The 14,719-nt window shown below is 40.6% G+C and overlaps 1 protein-coding gene across 1 annotated transcript; it reads left to right on the top strand.

The window, feature by feature from the left end:
- Positions 1-603: 603 nt before the first annotated feature.
- LOC137290197 (tetraspanin-18-like) lies at positions 604-12,316 on the top strand. Its single transcript, XM_067820920.1, has 7 exons — positions 604-852; positions 2,949-3,200; positions 4,720-4,794; positions 5,981-6,088; positions 9,574-9,762; positions 10,871-10,954; positions 11,503-12,316. The coding sequence occupies exons 1-7, from the start codon at positions 793-795 to the stop codon at positions 11,569-11,571; spliced, it is 837 nt and encodes a 278-aa protein (XP_067677021.1). The 5' UTR covers positions 604-792; the 3' UTR covers positions 11,572-12,316.
- Positions 12,317-14,719: the final 2,403 nt, after the last annotated feature.

Genomic DNA, 14,719 nt, shown 5'->3' with positions numbered 1-14,719 from the left:
GGTTCTGCGAGCTCTATTTTGCCTTCACGACCTTCCCGAAACCGGAGTCCAGATGTAGGTTATCTAAACAATGTACTTATTTCGACTATTTGCAGCTGCTCTGCTACATCATGGGAGTAGTACACTTTCCTTTCTCACATAACGAAAATAATCATATCGACAACAAACACAACAAAACCAAAAAACCGTCAACAATGATAACTGTATAGAAATGAATTAATATTTATGTACATGTTTTCCACCAATATTTAATCCTAAAAGCTGGAACTACAAAAAATATCCTACAGATACCATATACACAATGCAGTAAGCAATAACTGCAATGGACGGTGGTTATGATGCAATTTTATACTAACAACATACCGGTAAGAATAACTATAAATACCGGTAATAATAATTAAATACTATACCACATAACATATATTATTATACCATAATAGTAGCATTGATTGTAAATGTCCGTCTTAAAGGGACAACACGAAAATAAATAATGATAATAACGATAATAATGATCATAATAATGAAAGTAGCCAGCTGTGTCGCGAAATGGACATGCAGACCTGTTGAAATGGGTCACGGGACTAATTTATGTTCTAATCCATTGTTCCTAGCCGTGTCGCATGTGGTCGATCTGTAGCACATGTTGTCACGGTCGTCGCCATGGTGTGCGTGTCTACCCCAGCAGTTAGATCAGCATGGGGAACGGTGAGGCACCACCCACAGGAGCAAGGTGTCCTGAAATTACTGTGTGATTATTTATCTTGTACTCCGTAGCACATTTAACCTGAGACAATGGGATTTTGCGCCAGCTTCGGACAGTGCATTCTTGTACTTCTGAATGTCGTCTTTCTGGTGAGTGGAGTTTCATATTGCGAACACATAAGAATCGAAAAGTTTCAGCGATTATTTTATTTATTATTTAGAATTTGAAATTGTATCGACCTGAAATATGTTGCCAGCTAAAACGGAGCTAGTACTATCTCTTGAATAGTCTTGTGTGTGTCGGTGTTATCAAGGCTGGAAATCGCACATCTGTTACACTGAACGACACCGTGACAAATATTACAGACATGAACAGGTAAGCCCGTAAAAAGTTATAGTATTGTCAGTATGCTGTCTATTTTGAAAATATTTCTGTGTGTATGTGAATAGACATTATAGGTTAGACATATAGAGAGAGAACAGTACCTTGTGTAGCATAATGAGCTGTGTAAACAAATACACTTAAACATCATTGATTATGCTACGGACCCGTGAAGATCCGAGTTAGAATTTATCCTCAGTGACCCATGCGTGGCGTTCAGGGCTACTAACGGGAACGGATGGTCACAGTCGCCTAGATCGATGCTCATGCTCTTGATCACCGGAGTGTCTGGTTTAGACTCGATGATTTACAGATCGTCGGCATATAGCTGCTGTGTGCGGCATAAAACTAAACTAAACTCACTCACTCAGCTCACAATAGTACTGCGAAAACTGCCGAACGTCGACACAACCGCAAAGGATGACTACAGAAGGAATAATCATTGATCATGGTATTTCTTCGAGACAACCATATGTTCGACACATCAAAGTTAGAGCCAGTAGTGAATGTATTTACCATTTGTTACGTCTTTAACATATTGCTGACATCCATAAATTCTCAAGTGTATGTATCACTTCAGAATACCGTTCAAGGATGAATTGTACCCCAACGGATTAAGCATAATAACGAGTCGCGTGGAAATTGCACGTTTTCACATTATTGGCATGTTTGTTGCGTACAAAACATGCGTTAACGCAGCAGGATAATATAAGTGTAAGACTTTGTCCTTCAAACAAACAAAACACTGAAATAAAATCGCTTTCTGGCCGTGAAGTGATTTTGGTATTCGGGTGGTGGTCACCGTGCACACTGAGTAGGCAGATCTTTGGGGTTTTGATTCCCAGCATTGATAGCCCACCTTGCCATGTTGGAGACTGCTTCGAGCTTCTCACATTCTCGCCGAGCCATTGAGAAATCGGAAATCATTATATCTGTGGATTCAATGATCATTTTCGCATTTCCCAGGTCAGATCAAAGCTAAATATACATCTCTCAAATGTAGTGATATACAATAGATGTGAAGAAATTATGCGTCTTGGATTTGAAAGCAGTCACGTAAAGACAAGAAGAGAAACAGGAAATGGGTAAACAGAAATCGGGCCTATTTACCAACGTCACTTGCATGTCATAACGAAAACATGTGGCTATTATGAAACGGGTATTGAGCTGATATGCGATATATACTCTTGTATACCCGTAAGCTGTCACGGTGACGAGTCACGGCATGCTCTAACGATGTGGATAGAGTAATTAATAGTGACAGAGTGTGAGTGAGTGAGTGAGTGAGTGAGTGAGGTTAGTTTTACGTCGCACTTAGCAATATTCCAGCTATATGGCGACGGTCTGTAAATAATCGAGTCTGGAGCAGACAATCCAGTGATCAACAACATGAGCATCGATCTGCGCAATGGGGAACCGATGACATGTGTCAACCAAGTCAGCTAGTCTGACCACTCGATCCCGTTAGTCGCCTCTTACGACAAGCATAGTCACCTTTTATGGCAAGCATGGGTTGCTGAAGGCCTATTCTACCCCGGGACCTTCACGGGTCTGTGACAGAGTGTTATCTATCGGGTAGAGTGAATATGGTTTTATGCAGCTTTTAACAATATTCCATCAATATCACGACGGGAAACACCAGAAAATGTGCCTCACACATTGTACCCATGAGGGGAATCGAACCCGGTCCGAGTGGACACTTTAAACATAAGTCTACCCCACCGCCCCCTACCGGGTAGACATATTGGTAACGTTTTGACAATGACAAAAAAAGATGGCGGCATAGTGCCCTATTTTTATAGTAGAGAACAATACCATTTGACGTCATCATCCAATAAGATAACATTCCTGTTTCTTCTTTCAGTTGATATCCTTGGTACTGATCGTTGCTGGTGTCATCTTGAAGTTCTTTCCAGGGACGTTTATGAAGTTCCTGTTTGAAGGTTTGAAAGCAACTGTACCGTTTACACTTCCGACCGGATCAAATGACCTTGACATTGTACCGTTGGTAGATGAAATCGGCCTCGCTCTGATCATAATAGGCGCGACGTTGTTCTGCCTGTGTTTCCTGGCTTGTTGTGGAGCCTGTTGCAGATGGAGACTCTTCCTCATCTTTGTAAGTTGCCGTACATTGATACCACCGGTAATTAACCGCCTGTGCCCTTAAGACCTGTGGAGGTCCGGGGAGAATACGCCTTCATCGACCCATGATTGCCATAAAAGGTGACTATGCTCGTCGTAAGAGGCAAGTAACGGGATCGAGTGGTCAGGCTCGCTGACGTTGTTGACACATGTCATCGGTTCCCAGTTTTGCAGATCGATGCTCATATTGTTGATCACTGGTTCGTCTGCTCCAGACTCAATTATTTACAGAAAACCGCAATATGGCTGCAATATTGCTGAGGGCGGCGAAAAACTAAACTCACTCACTCATCGTAAAAGACAAGACTAGCACAACAATAAGATATTTTTCTGAAGTTTATTTTTATAAACTATTTACAAAATAATGATAGTAATATAAAGTAATGAGCATTTCATGATAACACAGAACTAGCTCACAAATATACACTGTACAGATAATACAAAATACCTCACAAAACTGTATCATTTGCAATACACGCAATATGTACCGAATAACTATCAATATTATACACAGTAACCTTTACAATATGCATTTTTGTCTATGTAATACAAACGTAGCGAATTCAATATGCACTTTTATACAAAGCAATATACACTGTGTCCATTTCAATGCAGATATTTACACACATATTTTTGGTTTTATTTTGAGTTTCTAATATTTCCCGCTAAACTGACATCCCCCTAAACCGATAGTCTTCACTAGTCCGAGCAATGTCGGTTTAGGTGGAGTCCACTCTCCAGCAATGTACACTGTATTAAATACAATGTACACTTGTATAGAATGCAATATACACACCGTGCAAAGGAATATAAACTATCCAATTCAATAAAAACTTTATGCAATGTAACATAGAGTGCACCCCATCCAATATGCATTCTATTCTACTATACATGCACATGATATAGATACATGTCACTTCAATATTCACTTCATCCTGTGTGATATGTATTGTACCCCGTGCAACTATTTTATTGTGTGGAACATACAATCTATCCTGTGCAATACAAACCTTAGTGAATGCAATAGACACATTTATCCACTGCAACGTACGCTGATCTAATAAAATATACTCTCTATGCTATGTAATATACACCGTTCTAGTTTAATAAACACGTTGTGCTATGTTGCATACACCGTTTAGAGTGCAATATACACCTTATGCTATGTAACATACATTGGATCCATTGCAATATACAGCTATTCTCAATGCAATATATGTTATGCTATGTAAGATATGCTGCCCTTAGTGCAATATACATGCCATGATGTGTAACATACACTGTTCGCAGTGCAACGTACACGTTGTGCTATGTAAGTTATGCTATTCTCAGTGCAATATACATGTTATGACACGTAACATGCACTGTTCTCAGTGCAACATACACGCTATGCTATGTAACATGCACTGTTCTCAGTGCAATGCTTCATATCCCTGCAATATGCAAACAAGGTGTGTCAACTGGAATGTATGATGTATGTGCTCTGTCCACAGTACTGTATCTGCATGATCCTGTTGATCCTGGCTGTGGCGACTGTAGGTGGACTGTTCCTTGCCACAGACTCACAGGTAGGTGGCCCTGTACCTGGGGAGGTGGTCCTTTCCTCGAGTAGGTGGTCGCGCTGTGCCGTGCACATGATGCTGTGTATGTCATGGTGCGCAGCGGGATATAAACTATTGCTCATCGTGACGCTAACGAACAAAAAGGTTTATTTATTTATTTATTTATTTACCGTACATATTTAACAAAACTGTTTTAAAACAGCCATGATCCTTGAAATTATGCCAACTGTTTTTATCTAACTTATCTTAACTTAGTGTTTTTATCCCACTACACGGAACAAATCAATTTAACTGATTTAAAAGAACTGTGGGTACTGTATAAGTATACACATGGTCTATGTTCGGATAGTTACCTCAGATCCTGGAATGAATCAGTCCTCGTGTATATAGTGGTCGTGACTGATGAGTGAAATGATGAACATAGATGACTACTTTTGATGCGTTACAGGTACGCGTGTCGCTGCATCTCCCTGGAAAACGTGTCCATTCTCAATATTCGTTTCTCGCATAGACCACTGTATAATTATTACCTGTGCTTGTATATAGCTACAGCAAGAAGCGTGTTGGTCCACGATAACATCGTCTAGGATGCTACATATTTCATTTATCTATTTATTGCGAGATATTCAGTGCAATGAATGCAAAACATATTCCCCATACTAAGCACAATTTCGCTGCAGTTGTTTGCGTGTAAGTGGTTCCCAGATTGTGAACAGCTATTAACAGCCATTCAATATTTGCACGCCCCTTGACGTCTTGGCGTCTGTTCGTCAAACTTACGCAGGTATATACAGGGTTTGGCGGTATTGTCATCTTGTTTACTTACTACCACTGACAGCGACGACTGTAACATGATCGCTAAGCCTCCCTACTGTTCAAACCATGGTGTAAGTCTGCGTGCAATATTGGAGTGATAGATGGCTGTGGAATGAATTAACTGGAGACTCAACACTCTTCACATATATTTATTTTGTGCGATTACACTCTTAGTCTAAGGACTAATGCAATACCCTGTCATGCGAGTGTGTTGAGGAATAATTATTTTAGACATAGTACAAACACGTTGACTTCAGCTCCATGACTCATCGTTAAAACTCACTCACTCACTCACTCACTCACTCACTCACTCACTCACTCACTCACTCACTCACTCACTCACTCACTCACTCACTCACCCATTCACTCATTTCAGTTGCATGCCAGTATCAAGGAGCAGCTGCAGCAACGTGTCCACGACGACTACAAGGGCCCAGACAGCAGTGACATCTTCACCCTCGCCATCAACATTCTCTCGTACTCAGTGAGTAGTTCATACATTACGAGTGAAAGTGTGTGAGTATCGTGTTTGTGTATTTCTATGTGTGTGAGTATCGTGCATGTGTATTTCTATGTGTGTGAGTATCGTGCATGTGTATTTCTATGTGTGTGAGTATCGTGCATGTGTATTTCTATGTGTGTGAGTATCGTGCATGTGTATTTCTATGTGTGTGAGTATCGTGCATGTGTATTTCTATGTGTGTGAGTATCGTGTTTGTGTATATGTATGTGTGTGAGTATCGTGCATGTGTATTTCTATGTGCGTGAGTATCGTGCATGTGTATTTCTATGTGTGTGAGTATCGTGCATGTGTATATCTATGTGTGTGAGTATCGTGCATGTGTATTTCTATGTGTGTGAGTATCGTGCATGTGTATTTCTATGTGTGTGAGTATCGTGCATGTGTATTTCTATGTGTGTGAGTATCGTGCATGTGTATTTCTATGTGTGTGAGTATCGTGTTTGTGTATATCTATGTGTGTGAGTATCGTGCATGTGTATTTCTATGTGCGTGAGTATCGTGTTTGTGTATATCTATGTGTGTGAGTATCGTGTTTGTGTATTTCTATGTGTGTGAGTATCGTGTTTGTGTATATCTATGTGTGTGAGTATCGTGCATGTGTATTTCTATGTGCGTGAGTATCGTGTTTGTGTATATCTATGTGTGTGAGTATCGTGTTTGTGTATATCTATGTGTGTGAGTATCGTGCATGTGTATTTCTATGTGTGTGAGTATCGTGTTTGTGTATATCTATGTGTGTGAGTATCGTGCATGTGTATTTCTATGTGTGTGAGTATCGTGCATGTGTATATCTATGTGTGTGAGTATCGTGCATGTGTATTTCTATGTGTGTGAGTATCGTGTTTGTGTATTTCTATGTGCGTGAGTATCGTGCATGTGTATTTCTATGTGCGTGAGTATCGTGCATGTGTATTTCTATGTGTGTGAGTATCGTGCATGTGTATTTCTATGTGCGTGAGTATCGTGCATGTGTATTTCTATGTGTGTGAGTATCGTGTTTGTGTATATCTATGTGTGTGAGTATCGTGTTTGTGTATCGCGCATGTGAGTATAGGTATGCATTGTGGTGTGTGTGTGGGTGTGTGTGGGTGTGTGTGTGCGCGTGTGCATGTATTTGTACGTGGTAGCATGTCTGTGTGTGTGTCAGTTCGTGTTATTTGTGTGTACATGCGTGTGTGTATGGATGTAAAGTGTTTGTTGTATGTATGTACGCGTGCGTTCTTCCCCCCCCCTCCCCCTCTCATACCATGAAAACATGTTGCCAATATACACACCAAGGTTACCTTGTACATCTTCCAAGTTTTCTCTGTTAAACAGCACCGTTTCTAATTTGACAGTTTACCGCCATTTTTATGAACAGCAACTTTCTTTCAGTTCTTACATTAAGTTCATGTTCAAGGCACTGGCTTTACAAGAACGTAATACATCTTTACAATTTTGATCTGTACAATCTCCACACAGCTGTCACTACTGTATTTATAAAGAACATGAACAAACATGATGTTAGTATACAACCCTGGCGTAGGCCAATCTTACAATCAAATGCTAATTTGACATACTTTCACATTGTTATAAGTTCTGTACTAGGTTTATCGCAGTTCTACTCAAGACGTACTTTGTGAAAAGCTCCAACGATTTACTCCTATCAGCTGAATCGAATGCCTTGGCCAACTACAAACAAAGTAGAAAATCTACCCCCTTTACGTGACCTATCACGTTGTGCAAGGCTTTGAAAAATGAAAATATCATCTGCCTGCTTGTGATTCGTGAATTTATGTATTTTGTTATATATGTTTTGGAATCTAGTTTATTAATAGTGACATGCCCGAAAACCTTACTGAAAATACCAAGTAATGAAATAGCCCTGTAATTATTTGCTAATATATCGATCCAATCCCTTAAACAGCGGAATGCTGATACGGGTATCCCACGCATGTAGAAGGGTTGCTTTGCTAGTACATGTATAATGCTAGATACTACATGCATTCTTGAAAGAGAATAATAATATTGTCTATTCCCGCGGATTTGTCATTCATCAGATGTTGTATGTTTTCTCGTATTTCAAACAGTGAAATTGTGAACTCATTCGAAAGTTTTGGAATAGAGCTCTCTGTAAAATTCGATTATGAGTTGTGTATCACTTCCCCAAAATGTTTAGGATTGTTAAGCAAATCTTCATGTAGTTGAGGTATATATTAATGATATTGTTCTCTTTTAACCTGACAAATTGCATCATACTAGTGTCTTGCGCCAAGGTACTCGTAGACAGAAACGATACCGTTAGTTTTTTCAGAATTTATTCAAAATTCTGCTGCTTTCTTTTTAAATTCACATTCTGTAAATACCACAACGGGAAATATTCCGAATAGTCATTATACTTTATCAGAATCCAAACTATTGAAACTACTTTACAGAAAAGTCCACATAAATCTAGAAGAAAAATAATATTTGAAATATCCCCATCAGAACCAACACAAGTGTTAGAGCTTGTTAAGTTGAAGCAAGTGGATGATTCTTGAAGAGAAAGTGCATTAATTTGTCACAGAGTTGAAATATTACATAACCACACAAGCTTGCATGGAGAGAATTTTACATAATCAATTTACAGTTTGCACAGCTCCGGTGCGCATATTACATAATCAATCTAACTACATGCATGCTCAGTCAAGCTTGCACCATTCTGGAGAACATATTACTTCATCAATACACCTTGCACAGCATCGTCGATATTATACAATCAATCAAACTTACACAGCTCTCGAGACGTTCGTATTACACAATCAGTAACACTTAAACAACACCAGATAACACATTACACAATCAGACAATCTTGCACAGGTCTGGAGAACATATCACAAAATGAATCAAACTTGCACGGCTCTGGAGAACATATTGCACCCTCAGTCAAGTTTGCAAAGCCCCTAAGAGAACATTACATGATCAGTCGAGCTTGCACAGATCCGATGAGCGCAATACACAGGCAGTCAAGCTTGCACGTCCTGAGTGTATACTAAATAATCAGTAGAGCTTACATCATGAGCACCTTACATAGACCAGGAGAAGATATTACATAATTAGTCTTTACAGCTCCGGAGAGCACATGATCAGTCAAACTTGCACAGCTCTGGAGAGCACCTTACACAATCAATCAAACTTGCACAGCTCTACAGAACATATCACACAATCGATTTAGCTTGTGCAGATCTGGAGAACATATTACATAATCAGTCAAGCTTGCACAGCTCTAGAGAACATACCATACAATCAGTCAAGCTTGCTCAACTCTGGAGAACATATCACAAAATCAGTCAGTCCGAATATTTACAGACAGCCGCCACGAAGCTGGGATATTGCTGAGTCCGCAGTTAAACAACATAACCAACTTTATGTATAGATACTGCCACTATAACTGTGCCTACTCTGCTAGCTGCCCGTTGCATCTTCAGATGCAGTGCTGTGCGATGGGTGGCCCAGACGACTTCAACGACAGCGCACCATGGACCAAGTACACCTATGAAGGTAACACCTTCACCCTGCAGGCCTCCCCTGCTTGTTGCACAGACGACTATCTAAAGGACCAGAGGTTGGACGAGTGCACTCAACGACCATTCACCTCCAACAGAATACATACAGAGGTCAGATCATCCTTGGCAGTGCCGGGAATTATGGGGCTTCAGATATTTATATTTGCGTAATAATATTTAACCATCACCAAAGTAGCTATAACTCCCCTACATATAATGACGGTGGGGTAACCCAGTGTCAAAAGTGTTTACCCGTCACAAGACCCGGGTTCGATACCCCACGTGGGTACAACGTACAATGTTCGCCGTGATATTACTGGAATATTGCTCAAAGCGACACATATCCCAACTCGTTCACTCCCACTCTCTCATTGAGCACATACCCTCAAGCAGTTAATAGTGTCACTCTACTATGCGTTAATATGCAATACAACCTTAAGCTTGATTGCGCATCTGTGTTAAGTGTTTATTTGCATTACTCATACGTTTAAGGGGGCGGTAGGGTAGTCTAGTGGTTGCAGCGTTTACTCGTCACACCGAAGAGCCTAGTTCCATTCCCCACATGGGTACAATGTGTCAAGTGCATTTCTGGAATCTCGTACCTTGAGATCACTTGAATATTGCTAAAAAGTGGCTTAAAACAATACTCATTCACTCACTTACTCACTCACACGTGGGTTGAGATGCAGCAGACATAGTTGGGTCAGCGCACGAACTTGTCAATGCGATTTAATCTTACGTCATTACGTCAGGGGACACCAGATATGGGATTCATGCGTTGTACGTTCGTAGGGAATCGAACCCATGTCTTCGTCAAGACGAGCGAGCCCCCACCCCCCCCCACCCCCCCCCCCACCACCACCCCCCACCCCCCATCCCCCCATTTCATCATGTGCTCAATAGGTTCAGGGTTTAACGTCGCACAGGTTTTGCAGAACATTAGCGAAGTCGAGCTAACGATAAAGGGGGTGACTGAGTATGGCTTAATGCCGATTTTAACAATATCCCCGCAAAATCACGGCGGGGTACACAAGAAATGGGCTTCACACATTGTACCCATGTTTGGACTCGAACCCGGATCATAGGTGTGACGAGTGAACTCTTTAAAAACTAGACTACCCATAATGGCAAGGTAGCCCACGACGTGAACGTCATGCCAGTTGCTACTAGGCTGGCAGTTTTTGTTTCCAAATGTGTCTATATCGTTCCTCTGTTTCAGGGCTGCTACAAGAAGCTGCTGAACTTAATCAACGAACAGCAACCCTGGACGATCCTGGGTCTGGTGGGGGTTGTCCTGCTGCTGGTAGGTAAATACACCTCACCCAGGACAGGAAAACGTGAAAGTACTTACTGCGTGACATTATCTCTGTACATCGTGACATTAGCTCTGTATGCCGTGACATTAGGTCTGTACACCGTGACATTAGCTGCATGCACCGTGACAGTAGCTCTGTGCACCGTGACAGTAACTCTGTGCACCATGGCAATGTAGCTCTTTGCACCGTGACAGCAGCTGTGTGCACCAAGGCAGTAGCTTTGTGCACCGTGACTGTAGCTCTGTGCACCGTGACAGTACTTGTCTGCTTCGTGACAGAAGCTCCATGCACCTTGACACTAGCCCTGATCACCGTGACATTAGCTCTGAGCACCGTGACATTAGCTCTTTGGACAGTGAAAGCAACTCCGTGCTCCCTCACACTAGCTAGCTTCGTGCACCGTGACAGTAGCTTCGGGCATCGTGGCAGTAGTTGGTGATCAATGCATTGTTACAGAAACTATGTGCACTAAAACAATGCACGTGTTGTAATTTTACTCTGTTTTGTCCAATATGTGTACCTAATTTGTTTTCAGATTGTGCAGGTGATATTAGCGATCGTGTTGACAAAGGACATAGGAGACAAGAAAATCTCCCCTGTTTAAAATATCTCTCGAACGAAATCAACCAACAATGCTTCGACCGTCCTCATGATACATTTTGTCGAATCTAACCTCCTCCTTCCGAAATCTAAGAAGACGGACCCGGAATTGCACGGCTAGGCCTTGATTTTGGGTGTCGCCTAACCGAGTTATCTCCCTTGTGATTAAAGAGCTTTCGCGAAGACAACGTTTGAATGCAAGGATAATGAACGCCAAGTTGTAAATAGACGAAAGCTTTATTTTTTTTAAGAAGCATGGTATTGTTCAGAGGCTTCAGCATCTTGACGTCGGTTGTTGTTTAACAGAAATACGCGTTATTGTTTCTTTACGTTACTATGTAAACGTCTCCTCTGATTGTCATCTATTTTCAAAGAGTGGTACTGAACATGGTATATTGCAACCGTCAACGTTACGTTGTTCCCAATCATTGTGCATTGAAATCTGACCATGTTTGATTCAAAACCATGATACTGTGTTCTTTCTCCTGTTCTTGTATTTAATAGTGTTGCAATCTGTGGTAGGTCTTGACTTAATACAATTGTGCATCACGGCACTATACAATCAACATCATAGACTGTGAAGATAAAGGACTAATATCCATTTATATATTTAATTTATGCCTTATTCAGCAATACTCAAGGTATATGAAGCCGGTCTGTAAATAATCTAGTCTGGACCAGACAATCCAGTGAACAGCATGAGCATCGATCCATTGGATTATGACAGTTCAGTAAACTTGACCATCCGATCCCTTTCATTTCCTAAGACAAGCTATTTAAGCATGGGTTGCTGAAGATAAGTTCTAACCCTGATCTTCACGGATGATATCACGTTGTGGGATCTGACACATTCCTCCCAGTGTCAGTGTTGCCATGTTATGTATTTAAGGTCTTTTGGTTAGTTAGTGAGTGAGTATGTGTGGTTGTACGCCGCTTTTAGAAATATTACATCAATATTAAAGCGAGGGACGCTGGAAATGGGTTTCACATATGCACCCATTTTGGGGATCGAAACCGGGTTTTCGGCGTGACGAGTGAACGCCACTAGGCTACTCCACCGCCCATCTTTTGATAAGTGATGGATGAGAAAAACGGCAGTCAGCAACACAAAGAAGAAATTTAGCTAATCCTGTCCGTTTAGGTAACTTTTGGGTGCACCCGCCTTGAATTTACTTGCGGATGCACAAAGAAACATAACGCAAAGCTGTAGTATTCCACATGGTTCATTTGTATGAAGTTATTTATTCGTATCATTGTCACTCAACCCCTCCACGACATTGATAACATTCACCAACCTCACGAATTACCGACATAGATTCCAGCCAACAATTTGAAACGCCCAATATGATCACAATTGAAAACAGAAAAAAAACTGTTAGTCACATATAATATTTAGTAACCAAAATAGAATGTAGCATTACGTAATATTTTTGAACATGTGTGTTAGGATTAAGTCCCCGAGAGGGCACACCGTACATCGTACACTGTACACCGTGTGGTATTTTATGGCGCTGCAAACAGTGCTTTGGCGGCACGTTCATATGACAAACCGTTTTCACATTTACAAAGAAGTACTCGAGTCGTAAATTGTTTTAAAGATATCGTGAATGAAAATGGAGATATCTTGAACTGAATTGAAGATAACTTGAACTGAATTTAAAATGTATTGCACTGAGGCAATTATAAATATCTGCAATAAAATTCATGGTATCTCGAAATGAGGACATGATGAATATATTAATGTTATCCTAGAAAACACTGCTGACATCATGAATTAAATTGAATTTTTCGAATACAGTTGTGTACACAATACCTAATTGTTTTACTGATATCTTAAACACATGTACACATATCGTGATATCTCTAAAAGATTTTGAGATATCAATAAATCTATTTGGATATGGGAAATTAATAAAAGATATCCTCATTTATATATTGATATGGTTAAGACATTATTGCTCCATTTAAATAGGATGCAGATATTTTTAAAACAGCTAATGATATCTTTAAATTCATAATGGATATGATAACTGCTTGCCATACATGCAATGTATTGCTTAGAACAATATCAGTGAGATTTGTCACGGTTGTCTTTGGCTACCCTAAGTTGTTCATATGCTGATTATTCCTCCAAGCACTTTGACTTTGACATCTAAGTTATTTTCCTTCAGTAAATGTTATTGTTTTAGGTTTGGTTGTTATTTAACGTCGCACTCAGTAATATTCGAGATGTATAACGGCGACCTGTAGTTCGGACCAGGCAATCCATTGATCAACAGCATGAGCGTCTTTCTACGTAATAGTGACGAGTCAACCACCATCGGTCAAGTTAGTCACTTCTTTCAACAAGCATGGGTTACTGAAGACCTATTGCTGTACCACGGTATCTATCATCCGTCCGAAAGATTCATGTTCACAATGTGTGCTCATAACTGCAAAAAGCTTACACGCATGGATCCAGTGATTTCCAATGGAATATGACAGCAGTAAATCAGCATGTGTCCAATGCTATGCTGACATACGTCAACATGTTCTTGCTTATTGCTTAATATTCTGATTTTTCACGTATGTGGAAATGAGGTATACGTTCCACGTGCCATATGTTATGTCTCGTGTTACACTTATGTGGAAATATGAGTTCCACGTTCCACGTTTCACACCTCATGTAGCTAGGTTTCACGAATGTGGAAAGGCGATATATGCCCACGTTTCACATGTCATGTTGGCGTGCTTCACGTATGTCGAAATGAGCTGTACGTTCCAAGTTTGACATCGGATGTAGCTAGGTGTCATGAATGTGAACTTGAGTTATATGTACTACGTATCATTAGGCATGCTTCCCGTATGTTGAAATGTGTTGCTTCTTCAACGTTTCACATCTCATCTAGCTAGGGGTTCATTAACATGCTTTTTACCATGGCTGGTCATAGCACGTCACTAATGTATGCTGTGATTATCCTCAGTGTTGGAAACATTGGAGGTGGTCGGACGTCTTGGAGAGCTGGACTTCTATGCAACTCCATCACGAACACATCCAAGACGTACTTCAGTGTTAGCAGTATGTCTAATAGAAACAACACGATGAAGAACCCAATAATAACGGTCAGTAGACGGAGAAAAAGGAGAATTACCTCCCTTATACATTGGTCCAG

Source organism: Haliotis asinina, chromosome 1 (genome assembly GCF_037392515.1).
Source record: "Haliotis asinina isolate JCU_RB_2024 chromosome 1, JCU_Hal_asi_v2, whole genome shotgun sequence".
NCBI lineage: Eukaryota > Metazoa > Mollusca > Gastropoda > Lepetellida > Haliotidae > Haliotis > Haliotis asinina.
The sequence above is the reverse complement of the archived record's forward strand: the minus strand, read 5'-3'. Positions and strand labels throughout refer to the sequence as shown.